This window comes from Oncorhynchus kisutch, linkage group LG29 (assembly GCF_002021735.2).
Source record: "Oncorhynchus kisutch isolate 150728-3 linkage group LG29, Okis_V2, whole genome shotgun sequence".
NCBI lineage: Eukaryota > Metazoa > Chordata > Actinopteri > Salmoniformes > Salmonidae > Oncorhynchus > Oncorhynchus kisutch.
The window spans coordinates 33,122,206-33,142,353 of record NC_034202.2 but is presented as its reverse complement, the minus strand read 5'-3'; the positions used below and the strand labels follow the sequence as shown (position 1 = coordinate 33,142,353).

The 20,148-nt window shown below is 46.9% G+C and overlaps 1 protein-coding gene across 1 annotated transcript in view; it reads right to left on the bottom strand.

Annotated features, from left to right (window-relative positions):
• The window catches only part of LOC109874438 (sodium/calcium exchanger 1-like), an 81,070-nt gene that overhangs the window by 45,062 nt on the left and 15,860 nt on the right, over nt 1-20,148 (bottom strand). Inside the window, exons 3-4 of the mRNA XM_020466338.2 lie at nt 8,491-9,900; nt 7,756-8,273 (exon numbers count right to left, since the gene is read on the bottom strand). Coding sequence (XP_020321927.1) covers nt 7,756-8,273; nt 8,491-9,825 — 1,853 coding nt within the window. The 5' untranslated portion in view covers nt 9,826-9,900. The remainder of the gene's footprint in view (nt 1-7,755; nt 8,274-8,490; nt 9,901-20,148) is intronic.

The following is a 20,148-nucleotide window of genomic DNA, read 5'->3' as shown; positions in this document are numbered from 1 at the left end:
TGACGTTACTGTACACAGATATTATTTGGATCCTCTCCTAAAATACACGGGCAAGAAAAAGAGCAGGACAGAGACGGGAAAGATACAGAGACACAGTCATCAGATCCACATCAGATCTCTCTACACGGTCCTGAAGGCTGAAGTGAGGGAGTAATGGAGGGAGGCATGGAGCAGCTGCTATGGTATGTCAGAGGACCCTGGTGGGTAGCAGGTGAGGAGCTGGGGGTGCAGGTCACCCAACACTGCCTGCTGAGCATGGCCAGGTCTTCAATAACCACAGAGACACAGGACAGGGGTGCAGGTCACCCAACACTGCCTGCTGAGCATGGCCAGGTCTTCAATAACCACAGAGACACAGGACAGGGGTGCAGGTCACCCAACACTGCCTGCTGAGCATGGCCAGGTCTTCAATAACCACAGAGACACAGGGCAGGGGTGCTGGTCACCCAACACTGCCTGCTGAGCATGGCCAGGTCTTCAATAACCACAGAGACACAGGGCAGGGGTGCTGGTCACCCAACACTGCCTGCTGAGCATGGCCAGGTCTTCAATAACCACAGAGACACAGGACAGGGGTGCTGGTCACCCAACACTGCCTGCTGAGCATGGCCAGGTCTTCAATAACCACAGAGACACAGGACAGGGGTGCAGGTCACCCAACACTGCCTGCTGAGCATGGCCAGGTCTTCAATAACCACAGAGACACAGGACAGGGGTGCAGGTCACCCAACACTGCCTGCTGAGCATGGCCAGGTCTTCAATAACCACAGAGACACAGGACAGGGGTGCAGGTCACCCAACACTGCCTGCTGAGCATGGCCAGGTCTTCAATAACCACAGAGACACAGGACAGGGGTGCAGGTCACCCAACACTGCCTGCTGAGCATGGCCAGGTCTTCAATAACCACAGAGACACAGGACAGGGGTGCAGGTCACCCAACACTGCCTGCTGAGCATGGCCAGGTCTTCAATAACCACAGAGACACAGGACAGGGGTGCAGGTCACCCAACACTGCCTGCTGAGCATGGCCAGGTCTTCAATAACCACAGAGACACAGGACAGGGGTGCAGGTCACCCAACACTGCCTGCTGAGCATGGCCAGGTCTTCAATAACCACAGAGACACAGGGCAGGGGTGCAGGTCACCCAACACTGCCTGCTGAGCATGGCCAGGTCTTCAATAACCACAGAGACACAGGACAGGGGTGCAGGTCACCCAACACTGCCTGCTGAGCATGGCCAGGTCTTCAATAACCACAGAGACACAGGACAGGGGTGCAGGTCACCCAACACTGCCTGCTGAGCATGGCCAGGTCTTCAATAACCACAGAGACACAGGACAGGGGTGCAGGGGAGACTTGAGAACATGACCCAGTTTTCCACAAACAGTGATTGACTACATGGTAACTCAGAATACTGTCTTGTTCTTTTGATTTATTTGTTTAAATGTATTTGTTTCCTGCTCTACTTATGCAGGAGTCGTGTGAAATAGTACACACCCTTTAACATTTCGCCATGGCCCAAAACATTCACAACGGAAATCAAATGAAAATGCAACAAATAAATCAAATAATCTGACTCCTCTTTTCCTGATTTGTGACACCTGATACATCTCCAATGTAATGATGCTTTTGGTTTTGGCAGAGATCTAGATTTGCTCATCACTGCAGCTGCACCTTATGGCGTAAGGATTAGAGGCGATTATGTTTCTGTGCTTTGGCAAAAGACAGCGTGTGTTTGTGATCTGAATGGCCATTTGATCAAACGGATGAACAAAATAATCACACCGAAAAAGACAATACACTATAAATACTCATCAAAGCTGTCACCATCATGGGGGAAAAATGTTCCCCAGTCAATCTGTAATTCCCTTCATAATGAAAAATAATATAAGAGTTTTGTCTTCATTAGAGATGGCAGAATAATACTTGTTTCATGTGAGATATCCCCTCCCACTGGTGAGGTAATATCATCTGTCAATTAACACAATATGTTGTGTGTATGTGACTGTACGTACATTATTTAATGTGTGTGTGTGTGTATTTCAGTCTTTTGGATTAATCCAGGGTAGAGGATTTGGTTAACACATCAAAAAGACCAGCTAAAATGAGGCAAGATGATTATGTGGATAAGAACTCTGAATGTATTAAACACTATAGCTGCAGTATCTACAGTATGTTATTCCCCATACAGTGAGTGTCCTAACTCATTTAAGTAGCTGGGTAACAGAGTGTAATTGCTATTCCAAATGACTGACAGATGAGAGGCATGAGGGAAATATATGAGTTAGTACAGAATAAGAAATAAGGACAGTGAGCAGAGGAACAGAGGAACAGAGAGAGATGAAAAGGGAGAAGACAGAAAGAAACCTTTAAGACATCTACTGTAAAAAGACAGGGATTACTTAACAAACCGCTGTGTTGTTTTGTTGTTTTCAAATAACAACATCTTCAAAGTTCAGAGCTTTTTGTAAACCTCTTTAAAAAAATCCCTCCTCTGGTGAAATTCAAACAGACTCATTTGTGTTCAAATAACTATTATAAACCGGGTAATTTGGGACCTGGATTCTGATTGGGTATGTGCCCAATATACCACTGCTAAGGGCTGTATCCAAGCCCTTCGCTTTTCTTAAAAAAGAGAAATAATGGCCTCCCGGGTGGCGCAGTGGTTAAGGGCGCTGTACTGCAGCTGCAGCTGTGCCATCAGAGTCCCTGGGTTCGCGCAGTGTGCGCTAACCAAGGTGGCCAGGTGCATGGTGTTTCCTCCAGCGCATTGGTGCGGCTGGCTTCCGGGTTGGATGCGCGCTGTGTTAAGAAGCAGTGCGGCTTGGTTGGGTTGTGTATCGGAGGACGCAACCTTTGTCTCTCCCGAGCCCGTACGGGAGTTGTAGCGATGAGACAAGATAGTAGCTACTACAACAATTGGATACCACGAAATTGGGGAGAAAAAGGGGTAAAATTCAACAACAAAAAACACACAAAAAAAGAGAAATAATAGAAAAATAACAACACTCATTGTTGCACAATGAGTAAATGATAACTTGTCTATATACACAGGGTACCAGTAGGCGGGCCTTATTGCTTAACTAGCACCTGACCGTGTGTGTGTGTGTGTGTGTGTGTGTGTGTGTGTGCGCATTTGTGTCAGAATGCTCAGGTGGTTATTGGTTATTGACTTCAGTGAAGTCATAGACCCAGGGTAGTGAGGAATATGCCTGTATTGATTCCCCCTGTAGAGCCTGTCTCTCTCCCAGCGCATCTGGTTATATAACTGGCCCCTTTCCCTGTTTCCTTTTCATTGCATTGTTTTATGCTTGTTTTTCCCTCTCGGGCCTCGAATAGCAGAATAAACAACACAAGAGTGCAGTCAGTGCTCTACACACTCTGAAGAGCAGACAGAAACAAACAGACACACACAAACAAACATAGAAAAATAGAAAGGGGGTTTATGGAAACACTAATCCACAAATCTAGATAATTTTTTAGGATGGCAGGTTTGTCTGCAAATCCCAGTGTATTTAATGGAGCTCAGAACCGGAAGGGAAACACAGCAAACTGCATGCTTCAATTTTAAGCTCATTAGTTTGACTGTTAAAGTTGGCCTCCTCCTTTCCTACTCCTCTACTCCCACCGTCAAGCACACGCACGCACGCACGCACGCACGCACGCACGCACGCACGCACGCACGCACGCACGCACGCACGCACACACACACACACACACACACACACACACACACACACACACACACACACACACACACACACACACACACACACACAAACTCAGATGAAGACAACACATGCACCTGTCCCTCCACCCACTCATCTAACATGTATACACACCACCCTTTTCCCAGGCATGATTACCAGCGCTTTTCCCAGGCATGATTACCAGCGCTTTTCCCAGGAATGATTACCAGCACTTTTCCCAGGCATGATTACCAGCACTTTTCACAGGCATGATTACCAGCGCTTTTCCCAGGCATGATTACCAGCGCTTTTCACAGGCATGATTACCAGCGCTTTTCCCAGGAATGATTACCAGCACTTTTCACAGGCATGATTACCAGCGCTTTTCCCAGGAATGATTACCAGCACTTTTCACAGGCATGATTACCAGCGCTTTTCCCAGGAATGATTACCAGCACTTTTCACAGGCATGATTACCAGCGCTTTTCCCAGGCATGATTACCAGCGCTTTTCACAGGCATGATTACCAGCGCTTTTCCCAGGCATGATTACCAGCGCTTTTCACAGGCATGATGACCAGCGCTTTTCACAGGCATGATTACCAGCACTTTTCACAGGCATGATTACCAACGCTTTTCACAGGCATGATTACCAGCGCTTTTCCCAGGAATGATTACCAGCACTTTTCACAGGCATGATTACCAGCGCTTTTCCCAGGAATGATTACCAGCGCTTTTCACAGGCATTATTACCAACGCTTTTCCCAGGCATGATTACCAGCGCTTTTCTCGTCACACATTTCAGGGTCGTTCCATGTCATTTTAGCAAACAATGACACCCACCATCTCAAATTATTCTGAAATATTGTCTGCAGTTAGAAACAGATAAGATAAGCATTTTCCTAGGTGAAAAAAGTGTAAATTCCCCCCCAAATTACAAAATTACATGTTGGTTTCCTTACCCTGTAAGCAGTCTATTGACAGCAATCATGCTTTGGTTTTGTTTACCTGGTGACTGTTGTAACATTGGCCCCGCCCGCCTGACTAGCACCACTACTCTGGACGGTTGTGACTTAGAATATGTGGACAACTCCAAACCTAGGTGTCTGGTTAGACTGTAAACTCTCCTTCCAGACTCACATTAAGCATCTCCAATCCAAAATTAAATCTAGAATCGGCTTCCTATTTCGCAACAAAGCCTCCTTCACTCATGCTGCCAAACATACCCTTAAAACTGTCATTTACAAAATAGCCTCCAACACTCTACTCAGCAAACTGGATGTAGTCTATCACAGTGCCATCTGTTTTGTCACCAAAGCCCCATATACTACCCACCACTGCGACCTGTATGCTCTCATTGGCTGGCCCTCGCTACATATTCGTCGCCAAACCCACTAGCTCCAGGTCATTTTGGAAGGACCACCAGAGGGCAGGCTGGACTCATGGATAGTAGCCCAACTAGGCATGTGAGTCAAGGGGACCTGAGGCAATTAAGCACAGCTGATGGTACTAATGACCTATTATCTTTTCCCTACAAGAGAGAGGAGGGAACCAGCAAGAAGGAGGGAAAACCCTACCTCTGGAAGATGGCTACCAAGAGAGAGAAGCTAACCACGAAGAACTAATAAGACGGTGACTAACCCGTGACTTTTGTTGTAGTTTAAAGATAATCGTATTGTGTTCCTGTTTCATCTGGAGAAGATGTATGCTTTTCCTTGGGAGATTTTCATTGATTATGTTGGAGTGTTTGTATCGACCAAAATCCCTCAATAGAAAATGGTGTTCAATCAAGAAACCAACTCCTGACTCGTTTATTCCACCTTTCTGCTTTAGAGTTACTTGGTCCGCTCACATCATCTATAAGTCTTTGCTAGGTAAAACAATGCCTTATCTCAGCTCAATGGTCACCATAGCAACACCCACCCGTAGCACGTGCTCCAGCAGGTATATTTCACTGGTCATCCCCAAAGCCAACACCCCCTTTGGCTGCCTTTCCTTCCCGTTCTCTGCTGCCAATGACTGGAACGAATTGCAAAAATCACTGAAGCTGGAGACTTGTATCTGCCTCTCTAACTTTAAGCATCAGCTGTCAGAGCAGCTTACCAATCACTGTACCTGTACACAGCCAATCTGAAAATAACACACCCAACTACCTCATCCCCATATTGTTACTTATCTTTATTGCACCCCAGTATCTCCACTTGCACATCATCTACCACTCCAGTGTTAATGATAAATTGTAATTATTTTGCTTCGATGGCCTATTTATTGCCTTACCTCCCTAATCTTCTACATTTGCACACACTGTAAATAGATTTTTCTATTGTGTTATTGAATGTATGTTTGTTTGTGTAACTCTGTGTTGTTGTTTTTGTCGCACTGCTTTGCTTTATCTTGGCCAGGTCGCAGTTTTAAATGAGAACTTGTTCACAACTGACCTACCTGGTTAAATAAAGGTTAAATTTTAAAAAATAAATACATTTAAATGCAGTTTTTTTGGCTGCCGATACTTCACCACCCTGTGCAGTCATGATGAACTTTGCAGGGTGGGGAAAGTGCATGGGCAAAGAGCTTGATGCCCTTTTCCAATAAATATTGAGGGTCTTAATTTGTATGCTAGTGACATCACAGGAGGTTGGTGGCACCTTAATTGGGGAGGACGGGCTCGTGAGAATGGTTGGTGCAGAATGGGTGGAAAGGTATCAACTGCATCAAACACATGGTTGCCATGTGTTTGATGCCATTCCCTTTGCTCCATTCCAGCCATTATTATGAGCCCGTCCTCCCCTCAGCAGCCTACACTGAGTGACATGATGATTGGTGCTTAGCTGCCAATTAACAAATAAGAATGATCTTGCTCTTATCCATCTCATCATATAACCTGACCTGTCCTGTCCACTTTGTCTAGAGAGCAAGCGCAAATTGGGTTTGTGTGACAAAATCATCGATAGAGTAGAAAATGCAATGGAAACACATTTAACTTGTGTTCATTTGGTACAACTTTAATGCAAAAGTGGTTGTAATGTGCAGTACATCATCCCGCACAGCCTTTTATCCGCAACAAGCCAGTTTTTTTAATTTTTATAATATTCGCATGAAAATTGGTCACAGCCTCATGTTAGAATTGGACGTTCATCCATGTTTCTCAAACATTACATTTAGAAGTGTTTAAGGTTAAGTTTAGGCATTAGCTCAGAAATCGTAAGGTTAGATATTAACTCAAAATGGTTAAAACCTCAGATGTAAAGTCCCCCATATTTCAACAAAATAATGATGCAGCAGGAATGCAAATCGTATCTGTTTCTAACTACAGAAACGATTTCAGAGCAATCGTAGATGGTGGATGCCAAAATCCTCTTTCTTGTGCTTTTTGAGGTGGAACAACCTTCCATGAAGCACAAACACACACGCCCACACACCACTCTCTAAGCTCTCTTCCTCATTCGTCAGCCAACCCTGCCTACAATGAGAGACGAATGTTAAAACACACCGCTTTACACTCTCATCCCCTCTCTACCTCTCCTTACGCCCTCTTACCTCCTCTCTCCCTCAAAATCTATCACAATTTTCTCTAGTCTAAATCATCACTGAAATCATCACTATCAGACAGACAGGTTCCATTGTCTAAACCCACTGCTTTTCCCTTTTCACTCAGTCCCCTATTCTTTATTTCTCTTTCTTTACATACTTGGCCACCATGTTTATTCATTTAGTTTCATCCTCTCTCTTTTACTAGTCTCTTCTTCATGTCTCTATATTACCTTCTTGAAAATTGTGCAATCCCAAATGCCAACCATTACAATGAATGAACTCCCATAGAAAATATAGTGTTCTCATATAGGTATATATATTTATCCCTTTCATCACTACCAATTCCTCTATCTCTGTCCTCCACACTGCATCCCCACTGTTAGATCTCCTGCTGTTTATCTCCTCTCCAATCCTGTTTCAAATATGTGCCATCTATGCCACAAAAATGGCCCATAGAATACTATGCTGAAATGTAACACACAAGCCATCAACAGCAGCAGAGCAGTGGACAGGACAGGAAGTGGTGTTACTCACATGGTCTCGTCGTTCTGGAACTCCAGTTTCCCGGCCACCTCCTCGTAGTCCTCCTCAGCTTTGGCGGTGCCCTCCAGGGTGTGGTAAGGGATGGCCACTTTACCCCTGGCCCCGGACATCCGGTGCACCTTCACCTGCATGGTGCCCACGCTCTCGCTCACCCTCATCGAATCTACTTCAAACGTGAAGATGCCTGCGTGGTCATCATCATAGATGGTTACCGTGGCGGTGTGGGCATTGCCGAGGGCGGCTTTGGGGGACAAGTGGGGGGAGAGGTTGCGCATGCTGCTGGTGGTGGTGATGGTGCTGGGCTCCAGGACAGCCACCTCGGCACGGTGCACAATGCGAGGGTTGCTGAGGTGCACGTAGAAGTGCTCATCCTCTTCAAAGATGTCGTCATCAATAACCCCCACGGTCAGCTCCTTCAGCGTTTCACCGGGTTTGAAGACCAGCGTGCCCTCGGCAAACTCATAGTCTGAGCCAGCATTGGCTGTGCCATCCTCGGTCCGGTAGTCTACCTGCGTTGACCCAGGAACAAAACCAACTCAATGCCGATTTAATTTATTCATTAGACAGAAATAATTCAAATGTCCCCCTGGCTAGATCCTTATCTCATCTAAAAACCTTTCCCATTATTACATGTGGCTTGAGTGATTGATTTTTAACATAATAATCTTTCCATTATACAGTATAATTAGTATCAAAGACAAATACGAGTTGCTTGTCCCCACTAACCTTGACAGTGCAGCCGCTTTCACCCCCATGGCGCCCAACAGACAGCTTGAGCGAGCCACAGTTCTCGAAGCACTGGTAGTGGGAGGGTTCAAACTGCAGGTAAATAGTGTGGGGATCCTCCTCCTGTCCACTGGCCTCATGGCAGTTCACCACCTTCCTGGCTTGGTCGGCAGCATGCTTCTTCAGGATGTTCCCAGCACCGATCATCATGCGTGTGGCCTGGATGCGGTAGAAGGCCCTGCTCTTCTGCTGCTGGACCAGAACCTGGTAGTTGGCCATTTCAATCAGCTGCTCCGTGTCCTTGTCTGGGTGCCTCTGTTTCAGATCCTTCAGAGTGCGGGCCATGTCCCTCCGAGCTTCATCCTCCTCTGAGCCCATCCCCCCGCCCTCCTCCACCCCCTCCAGCATGCCGTCCAGCACCTCTTTGGGGTGGGGGTGGGAGTTGCCCCCCTGGCCATCCATCTCCATGTCCATCTTGGTGAACATGCCGTCTCCTTCCGTCTCGATGATGATGCCGCGGGCCTTGTCGACACGGTAACGCTTGTGGATGTACTTGTAGAAGAGCAGGCGTCGGTCTGCGACCCAGGCCTGAACCACACAAATGGGGAAAAACATGAATGTGAGCACGGCCTCCCATACCTCCACCTCCCCCGGGGAGATGACAGCCAGGATCAGGTAGAGCCAGATGTAGGCGAAGATGCTCCAGGTTGCCGTGATAAAGAATACCCTCAGGTGCTTGATCCTGCGTGTTTCGTTCTCTGGCACCACGTACACACAGAGGGCGATGATGACGAACATGTTAAAGGCTGCGCTACCAACAATGGTGCTGGGGCCCAGGGAGCCTGCCTCAAACGAGTGGCCACACACCTCGATGACAGACAGCAGGATCTCTGGGGCAGATGAGCCTAGGGCCATCAGGGTCAGGTTGGATACTGTCTCGTTCCAGATGCGTACGGTGGCTGTGGTGGTCTCTCCGTTGGGCTTCTTGATGGTGATCTCTTTCTCCTGAGAGGTGATGACCTCAATAGAAGACATGAAGCGGTCGGCGATAATGGACATGCCCAAGAACATGTAGATGAGAGCCACAAAGTAGACGATGGCCCGCGCCACCTTGTCGCCCACTGACGGGTTCTGAGGGTTCCACATGGGCAGGACCACGCCCTCAGAGCAGGGGTCTCCATCAGAGCAGTTGCTGGGCGGGCTGCTGGGTGCTGCTGGGTCTGAACCAGCCTGGGAGAGGTGGGTGAGCCCCAGGAGGAAGAGGAGGAAGAAGGACGTGGAGAGGCAGGAGGCGGCGAAGGGGTGGACAAGGCTCAGAATGCGGGTGTGTAACATGCCGGCGTCTGGACATTCGAGTCAGCTGGCTCCAGAGATCAGCCCACTTCACATCTAAAGTCTTAACAGACACCCCTGGAAGACACAAGGGAAGAAGTGTAATAAGTTACAAGAAAGACTAGCACAAGCAGAATATTGATTGTTAGCTGCTGCAGATAGATCATTGTAAGGTCCACAAGTCCTCGTCTTTCCCTAAGGCTAGGTGCTCTAGTGGTCGATCACAACGTGATGGGAGAGTTAGTTACAGTGCTAGTTTATTCCATCCCATATATCTGGTTCATTAATTGAGGCCTGGATGACAGTGAAAACCAGCAGACCAAGTAAGTAGATCTCCAGAACCTGAATTATCGACTGCTGTTTTAGATGTTTTTTTTATTGAACCTTTATTTAACCAGGAAAAGTCCATTGAGACCCAGGGTCTCTTTTTCAAGGCAGACCTGACCAAGGCAGCAACAAACAATACATTACAGAATTAAAACATACAACAATACAACAACATGATCCAGCCTAAAAAGAAAGCCTTTGCACTCCTCTGTAACAGAGTCTCCCATCATTATTTTAAGTTCATTCAGTGGCACTAACATATCTAGATGAAGCATGGACTTTAGATTATTCCATGCGTCTGGTGCACAAGAAGAGAAGGCAGTCTTGCCTAATACTGTGAATGTCCAGCGGACTTTAATAGCAACCACCTAGCAGACCGGGTATGGTAACTGCTGGTGGTGAAGGAGACCAGACTACAGAGGTAAAGAGGGAGTTTACCCAACAGGGCTTTGTAGATGAACACATACAAATGTATATTTCTGCGCATATGAAGTGAAGCCAGCACAGTACAGATGAGCACCACTGTTGTTTACCAACCTGAGTAAATCTCCTCTTTGGCAAATAAAGCGCCACAGCTAAATACACTTACCGTAACCCTGTTTCTGTTGTTATTGGTGTTACAATATCCATTGCTACTGTTGTAGCTGATGCTGTCAACCAGTACTTTAATACTTTAGTTCTCTGAATATCACATTCAACAGCTCCTGTTTCACCCCTTCTCTGTTGTGTGACTGACTTCCTATTGTGCTGCCGTGTCAATGTTAACTCTGTAATAGATCAAGTACAGTGAGTGTTCACTTTGTAATACACTTTTTTTTTTTTACGAACCCTCACTCTTCTAAATGTTTCTGTCTAAGGAGCTTAACAAATGTGTTTAACTGTGGCCCAGAGTCAGTGGTAACAATAACAGTGTAATGCGTCATATTCACAAAAAGAGAACGTGTTTTTTTCCCTTCTCATCCTTGAAACGTTCTGGCTGAGGCGTGTTTTATAAGAGCCTGTATCACGTACGGAGGACCAATGATGCCTCTGCTTCCTTAGCCTCTCTTTCTCTACAAACAGCACAGTACAGTCACATCAGCAGCTCCTGTCCCTCCAAGCCGTACAATGGTCCACAATCTCTCACCTCCTAGTGCCAGCCTCCCCTCTCCTCTCCATGTGAACACCTCACCAGTCGCCCACCTCTTTGGTTGATCATAACCCTATAAGCAACACTTCAGGACTGCTTTGTTTCCAAACAATGATCACCGACAGCTATTGTACCAATAACAACAGAAACAGCCTCTCTGGGTAAGTGGGTAAGTGCATTTGGCCATAGCGGCTTACGAGCTAAAGAAGAGATTGCTCAGAGGTGGGTGAACAGAACAGCATCCCTGATCTGTGGAGGGGATCTAGTCCTCTATTCACAGTTCACATTTTCATCAGCCTGCCTGCTCCAAAGGCTCTCCCTGGAACTTCAACTTCTTGGAGGGGAATTATGGTGTTTTTTCCTTCCATTCTCCCAAGGAAAATTCCTGCAGCCACTATAAGCAGAACAACCTACTACTGTGCGGTATATGATGCATGGTTTGCGCTATACAGATGTTGGACCTTAATTTGACCAGTACTGTCGCCACAAAATAATACTGCAGCAACAGGATTTCAATATTAAGTCCATAATGTTGCTTGATCGGTGGTTGGGCTATTAGCTGGCCAAAATTAGGCTACATGAAAAGTGCAATACTGTTAATATAACCATGAGTTATTGCAGGTTTTCAGTGAATTTATGTAAATCATGAAGCCATTCTGCATTTCCTGAGTTGAAGCACAATTCTGTATATACTACCATAAGGAGAAGCTTCCGGCAGCCCCGGCAGAGATGTTGCCAGTCAGCGGTCAGAGTTGCTACCTCGTCTTGTCAGGCCGACACTTTATTAGTCCTGGGTGATGTAGCCAGCTAGCAAATTAACTTAATTTACCACGCAACATAGCCCAACATAGTGTGAGACTGGAGAGTAGCTGTAGTTCCCCAATGGTCGACAGGCTAAAACACTCTGTGGCCATGGCACGCACATGTATGCACCCTGACTATTAATTTAATGATAAGGAACAGAGATCTGGAAAACAGTGAGCAACCATGTACGGTCAGCTAGGGACAAAATGTCTGCGTCACATCGAAAGGACATAGAAGCCTCTGAGCACCTTTACATTGGTTTGGTTCATTGATTTGCACCCTTAAAACGCCAAGCGTCTTCAAGCATGTAAACCTTTAGCAAATGAGGCGCACTGTTGAGGGGTCAAATAGGAAATTGTTGCATCTCAAAAACATTGTCATTCAGAGCCAGGAGGATTATATAACATTACAAGAAGCCAAGAAGAAGAAGACTGCATGAATATTGAGAAGATGTGTTATGGATTAAGATAGGATTATAGTTGGATTAAATGAGAGGAGTAAAAATACAGATTTTCTGTAGGGAGCTCCCTTCGCTCTCTTGGAGGTGAGTCAGGTGCCAAAATAGACTGACAGACACACTTGGCCTTAGAAACACAGAATCATCTCAACTAGGGGGGGGGTCAGGAGCGAATCTCAGGAGACCCAGACCAAGCATACAGTATAGAGACTATGACAAGACCATCAGCAGAGACATCAGGTGCAAAGATCCAGATTCCAGACAACACCAATATGTTGGGTTCAGAGACACAGACCAGACCCAGAACTGGACATCAGCTGTGTGTGCGGTAGAGAATTAATCAGTGGTCCAATCAGCTAGCCGTCTCTCTCTGCCTCCACTGAGAATTCTGCCATCAGAGACCAAACCCAACAGGCCAGAAACAACCAAGAGTTTGAAACAACATGAGCAAACCATATCCACCATCAGATTTTTCTTGGGCAGAATATGCTAGTACAACTTGATTCAATTTCCTTTCAAGTTTCACTGTGTCTAGACTAGGTACCGCACTCCATCTCAATTTCTATTTGACATTTGTAATTTTATTGTTACCCACATAGACTTGATGGTATACATACCCATGGATTTCAGTTAGCAAAGGGCTGTTTTACTTGTGCAGATTCCATGTGGTTGGGGGTTTGGTTTGGGGACCAGAAGCAGTCAATACTGTATTTACACCATATCTGCCTCACTCTGCCTCTTCAGTCCAGCCTAGTCAATATTGCGCACACCTCCCCTCTATTTTTATCTACCTCCTGACAGCAACCCCCTCCACTCTGCTGAGCAATGCTACACAGATCATGTAAATCCTATAATACAGTAACTGATCATTGATATGCCTTTCCTCTTTTAACAGTTTTCATTGTGGCCCAGAGACCGTAAAATCAATGCAGTGCTAATACTGAATATACGTTCTAATACTGAGACTAACCATGAAGGCAATCTCTTCGAGGTCATGCAACGTAACTGCCTCATTAATGTCAGCTGATGATGTAATATACACACATCGTCCTTTCTCCAGGTTAGACCACGGGGCTGCTCACCGCTAGCGCACAGCAAGGGGAATGAGAGCGGAGCAGCACACTATGAAGGGACCAATAGAGAGGAGCTAGAGAACACCTGCAGGTCACCCCTGCTGTTCTCACACTACTGAAGCATGTGTTCCCTATCGTTAACGACACACAGTCAGACACCCTGTTAGGGTTTGACCACACGGCTCTCCCTTTGCTCTCTGTCTGGTGCCTGATGTGCAATAGGAGGGCCTATTTAACTTATATACGCGGGGAGTCAGGAAGAAGGTGCAAAAGGTACGCTTAATGATAAGAAAAGGCAGATAAACAAAACAGGAGAAGCATACTGAATGTGAACAAAGCCATTACTGCCTGATGACTGAGGCTACTGAGGGCGAAATAAAGAGAGAGTAATCAAGGTGATGATGAGGTCCAGGTGTGCGTAATGATGGGGAGCAGGTGTGCATAATGATGATTGCCAGGACCTGTGGTTAGTAGACCGGCAATGTTGAGTGCCGGAGCCAGGGAGCGGGAGTAGGTGGAGAGCCAGACGTGATCACCAGGATGGAACACGGGAGCTTCACTGCGGTGGCGGTCCGCCTGCTCCTTCTGGAGGCAGATGGCGTGCTGGAGCCTCACGGCGGCAGCGTTCCAAACCTCCTCTGCGAGCCAGAACCATTCATCCACCGCAGGGGCTTTGGTCTGGCTCGGGGTCCATGGGGCCAGGGCCGGCTGATATCCCAGGACGCACTGGAAGGGAGCCCAGTGGAGGAATGACAAAATGAGTTCTGGGCGTACTCTGCCCAGGGAAGGAAACGGGCCCACTCCCCTTCCCGGGCCTGGCAGCGACGCCTAAGAAACCTCCCCAGCCCCTGGTAAGTCCTCTCCACCAGCTCATTTGACTGAGGCCGGCACCCCGATGTGAGGCTGGCCGTAGCACCCAGCTTCTCCATGAAGGCTCTCCATTCCTGTGATGTGAATTGGGGGCTATGGTCAGAGACGAGTAGGGAGACCAGAGAGAGGGATACAACAGGAGGATTTGGAGAATCTGTCCACCACAACCATAACAGTGGTGAAACCATCAGAAGGGGGAAGATCAGTAACGCAATCTATGGACAGATGAGACGAAGGCCGCAGAGGCACTGGAAGGAGAAGGAGTTTCCCTACTTAATCATGCCAGGGTAATTTGGTTTGGGCACATATGGAGCAGGACTTGATGTAGCGGGCGAGATCCTGCACCAAGGTCTTAAGGCCTTAAGTACTTTACGGACATGGATTGAACAGTGCGAGTGAAACGTGGGTGTGTCTACCGGCAAGGGATGTATGCTCCCAGGTCACCAGCCAATCCCTTACCTCCGTGGGGACGCAGGTGTGCTCCGGAGGGCAGGCAGCAAGCGTGGGTTCCCATCTCCAGAGCCTGGCGGATGTCCACGTCTACGTCCAAAAGCACGGGGGCAATGATTTGAGAGGGCTGAATGATGGGCGCACTCAGAACAGGAAAGGGCCCACCTTGCTTGGCACGGATTCAGCCGCCACGCTGTCCATATGTAGGTTCCAATGGTCGGTGAGGATGAGAAATGGGTCCTTGGCGCCCTCCAGCCAGTGTCTCCACTCTTTTAATACCAACTTCACCACCAGGAGCTCCCGGTGGCCGACATCATAGTTCCTCTATGCAGGAGAGTAGTATGCACATGGATACAATTTCTGTGGGTTACCTTAGCGTTGGGACAGGACAGCCCCCACGCCCACTTATGAGGCATACACCTCCACCACAAAGGGCAGCATGGGATCTGGGTGTTTCAGCAACGGGGCGGAGGTGAAACACCCCTTCAGTAGACGGAAGGCCTCAGCGGCTGCAAGACTCCACACCAACTTACTGGGACCGCCCTTGAGGAGAGAGTTGAGAGGAGAGGAGATGGAGCTGAAGTTTTTAATGAAGCAGCGGTAGAAGTTGGAAAACCCCAAAACAATGTTGTAGTCCCTTTAAGGTGGTTGGGACTGCCTCGACCTTCCTCTCAACCATCACCCCTCCCGAGGTCTGATTCGGTATCCCAAGAAGGAGACAGCCACCTGATAGAACTGGCACTCCTCCTCCGCTACCCGGACGTGGGCAATGTAATCCTCCAAGGTGGCCGAGTAGACCAGGATTTTGTCTCTATACACGACCACCTGGCACCCAATCATGTTCCGGAAAACCTCATTCACAAATGCCTGTAACACCAACGGAGAATTAGCTAACCCATAAGGCATTACCAAGTACTCGTAGTGCCCAGACATCCTGCTGAAGGCCGTTATGCATTCATCCCCCTCACGGATGCGGATCAGATTGTAGGCACTCCGCAAGTGCAGTTTAGTAAAAATAAACGGGCCCCGCGGAGATGTTCGATGGAGGCTGGGAGAGGGTAGAAGTACTTGGTGGTGATGGAATTGAGGCCTCTGTAATCAATGCACGGACGTAGACCTCGGTCCTTCTTGGCCACAAAGAAGAAGACTGACAATGCAGGGTAGGTGGATGATCGGGAAAAACTCTGCTGGAGAACCTCCTGGATGTACTCCTCCATGGCCTCGATTTCAGCCACCGACTGAGGGAAGACGTGACTGGGCGGAGGTGCAGAGTTTGAAAGCAGGTAGATAGCACAGTCACAGGGGCAATGAGGAGGGAGACAGGTGGCACAGCTCTTGGAGAAAACCTCCCAGAGATTCTGGTAAACATCCGGGATGTCTGGCTGGAGGGCAACCACAGGACTCCGAGTGGAATCACAGGGTAACGGAAAGCAGGTCTTCCGACATCCGGGAGCCCAGGCAGTGATTTGTTATCCTTGACCAAGAGATGGTGGGGTCATGATGTTGGAGCCACGGGAGGCTGAGGATGACTGTGTACGGGTGCTTTGATGATGAGGAAGGGAAGGATTTATTGGTGCAGAAGTCCCACGGTCAGGGTGAGTGGTGCTGTGATGTATGTGACTCTGGTCTGGACCTCCTTGCTCTGTCCTCCACGGAATAGGGTGCAGAGTGCCGGGTCATTCCATCTGCTGGAGGCTGCCACCGTCCGGAAGGTAATCAGCAGCGGTCTGGGCACCTTGCCGGATTTGGAGTAGTCACTCTCCTCCGTCTCTGCTCTCTGGTGAATGGTCAAAGACTGCCCCGAACAGAGCCATAAACCTCTCGTAGGAACCTACCTCCTCCTCTCCTCTCTCCTTGACGGCCGTAGCCCACTCCAACGCCTCTCTGGTCAGCAGGGAAATGACCGTGGAAACCTTGGACCTCTCTGTGATTTTTCCCGTATGATGGGAAAAATAGAGGGAGCACTGGGGAAAGAAGCCCCAGCATTGGGATGGAGTCCCGTCATACTTGTCCGTGAGGGACAGTTGGTCATCGCTGACCTGGGCGGTCTGCTGGGTAGGCTAGGGGGCTGGCTCGCTGAGACGACTCATGGTAGGAGGCCAACCGCTAGTTGGACGTGAATCCTCTTGGGTGGTGTCGAGGCAGTGGAGGACGCGGAGGACCCCTTCCACAGCCGCACTAGCTGATCGTGGTGTTGGCAGAATAGGTGTCCTTGTTTCCACGACCTTCTGGGAGATGTCTTCCTCTTCAGCTGCTTCCATAATACAGTGCCTTCGGAAAGTATTCAGACCCCTTGACTTTTTCCACATTTTGTTACATTACAGCCTTATTCTAAAATGGATTAAACAGCTTTTTTCCCTCATCAATCTACTCACCATACCCCATAATGACAAAGCAAAAACTGGTTTTTAGACATTTTTGTCATTTATGGCGCAGTGGTTAAGGGCGCTGTACTGCAGCGCCAGCTGTGCCACCAGAGACTCTGGGTTCGCGCCCAGGCTCTGTCGTAACCGGCCACAACCGGGAGGTCCGTGGGGCGACGCACAATTGGCCTAGCGTTGTCCGGGTTAGGGAGGGTTTAGCCGGTAGGGATATCCTTGTCTCATCGCGCACCAGCGACTCCTGTGGCGGGCCGGGCGCAGTGCACGCTAACCAAGGTTGCCAGGTGCACGGTGTTTCCTCCGACACATTGGTGCGGCTGGCTTCCAGGTTGGATGCGCGCTGTGTTAAGAAGCAGTGCGGCTTGGTTGGATTGTGTATCGGGGGACGCATGACTTTTAACCTTTGTCTCTCCCGAGCCCGTACGGGAGTTGTAGCGATGAGACAAGATAGTAGCTACTAACAATTGGATACCACGAAATTGGGGAGACAAAGGGGTCAAATTTTTAAAAATTAAATTAAAAAATAAAAAGTTGTAGAAACATCTCAAGGATGATCAATAGAAACAGAATGCACCTGAGTTAAATTTAGAGTTTCATAGGAAGGGGTCTGAATACTTATGTTATTAAGGTTTTTCTGTTTTTGCAAAAATGTCTAACAACTTGTTTTCCGTTTTCACTTTGTCATTTCTATTCTGTGTAGATTGCTGAGGATGTACATTTAAAAAAAAATCTATTTTAGAATAAAGCTGTAATGTAACAAAATGTGGAAAAGTCAAGGAGTCTGAATACTTCCTGAAGGCACTGTAGATTCAATGGTTGTAAAGATGGGGAGAGATCTGTCCATAATAAAGAGATGCTCTGCTTTTTTGACACCACACTCCACATGATTATTGTCCAGTCATGCGGTCAAGTGCTGCAAAGAAAGACATAGTTAAGCTGCAGCTGACCCAGAAAAGACCCTCACTTCTTGCTCTTTATTGTAATCAGAGGGCTAATATTAATACTATGCTTGGTCAAGAGTTGAGGAAAGACTGACTGAGTCACTTCCTGTTTTTATAAAAAAACAATGTGTTGGAAATTCCAAATAGTTTGCATAGTCAACTTACACATAGCACTGACACACATATAACAGCATACATGCCACCAGGGGTCTTTTCAGTCCCAGGTCCAGAACAAATTCAAGGAAACGTACAGTACTATACAGAGCCATAAGTGCATGGAACTTCCTTCCATCTTATACAGCACAAGTGAAAAGCAAACCTAGTTAAAAAAAACGCATCAAGCAAAACCTCACGGTACAACGCCTTTCCCCATGTGACCTACTTGTTGTGAGTATGTACTGACATGTTTGTGTAACTAATAGATGCACACACACACACACACACACTACATGTTAATGCTTCTAATTGTATGTCAATTGTAAAGTGTTTTGTCTGTAATGTCTTTTTCGTTATGCGTCGGACCCCAGTAAGATTAGCATTGGCGTCGGATAATGGGGATCCTATTATATCAAATCAAATCCCCAGCTGAGTCTACAAGTGTCAAGAAGTCCATTGATGCGCCTTCTGTTTCTCACCCTTTCAGCGTTTGCTTCTTTTATTTTCTGTCTCTCCTTTTCCCCCTTTCACACTCTACTAAAATATAAAATAATCACTATTATAACAAAAGCCCAAAGATAATTCCTCAGACAGAATGAGAACCGTGAGCACGTGATTGTTTCCTTTCACTGTTTGGCACAATTTCTGTTAATACAATCCCCACCACCACACACAATGAGATAACAACAGACAGGCAAGATTGTTTACTTCAAATATATAGGATTTTCCTTTATGGAAGTGACAGAGCTGAGATTAAAATGTTATCTTCCTCATCGGCTATTTTAAAATGGTTCCCTATTGTCTACAACAAGCACATTCGAATAACAGGAGACAAAGAAAGAAATCGATAACACTGCAATGAGAGAGAATATTTTTAAATCCCATTCCTGAGGGGAGTTAGGGGTTGAAGACTTGGCTTTGATGTCGTGGATGGGGAAAGGTATGGTGCAGGGAACTGAAATCACATGTATGGCAGCAGTAATGTGGAGAATTGCATACATGCCTAAACACACACGTTGCTCACACACACCACACACAAAATTAAATAAAAAATCTTCTGTTTTTTTCATACCGGTAGGTACACGTGAAGTATCAAACTGACAGAAAGACACACAGATGCCAACTCATAAATAAATACTACTGCACTGGGATATTTTTCTCAACACTGATACAATATTCAAGGAATTCCAATTTTAAAACTGCCACGACAGTCACATTACACAATCAAATAGGCATAAGGTCCCAATTCTATGATATAAGAGCCATGGTTTGGATTGACATTTAATTGAGTTGATACACATAGTAGAGTACCTAAGGTGTAAGGCATCAAACGTGTGGGGGAAAAAATCATATTTTAAATGGGTCAACAGCATTCCCCTTGAGCTGTAAAAACATGAAGGCTATCCCAGCCCAGCTTCCTGCATATTCAGAGCTGTCATTTTCCCTTTTTCAATATGCTGCACACATGTCCACACACACATTGATATTCACTGCATATGCAACACATTACCATTCAGACAGTCCTAATCCCAAACAGGAGCAGAATGAAATTGTTTCATGTTGATCTCTCCTGATGTGAACATGCTTTTCATTTCATCGCCTGCTCCACTAGAAGACTCCACAATTTAAACAAACACAATCAATCACACATAGAATTGTTGTGCCTCTAAAGATCTAATCTAGACCTTAACCTCAGAGTTTTTCAAAAGTTATCTATTCGGATGTCACCTATCGGATA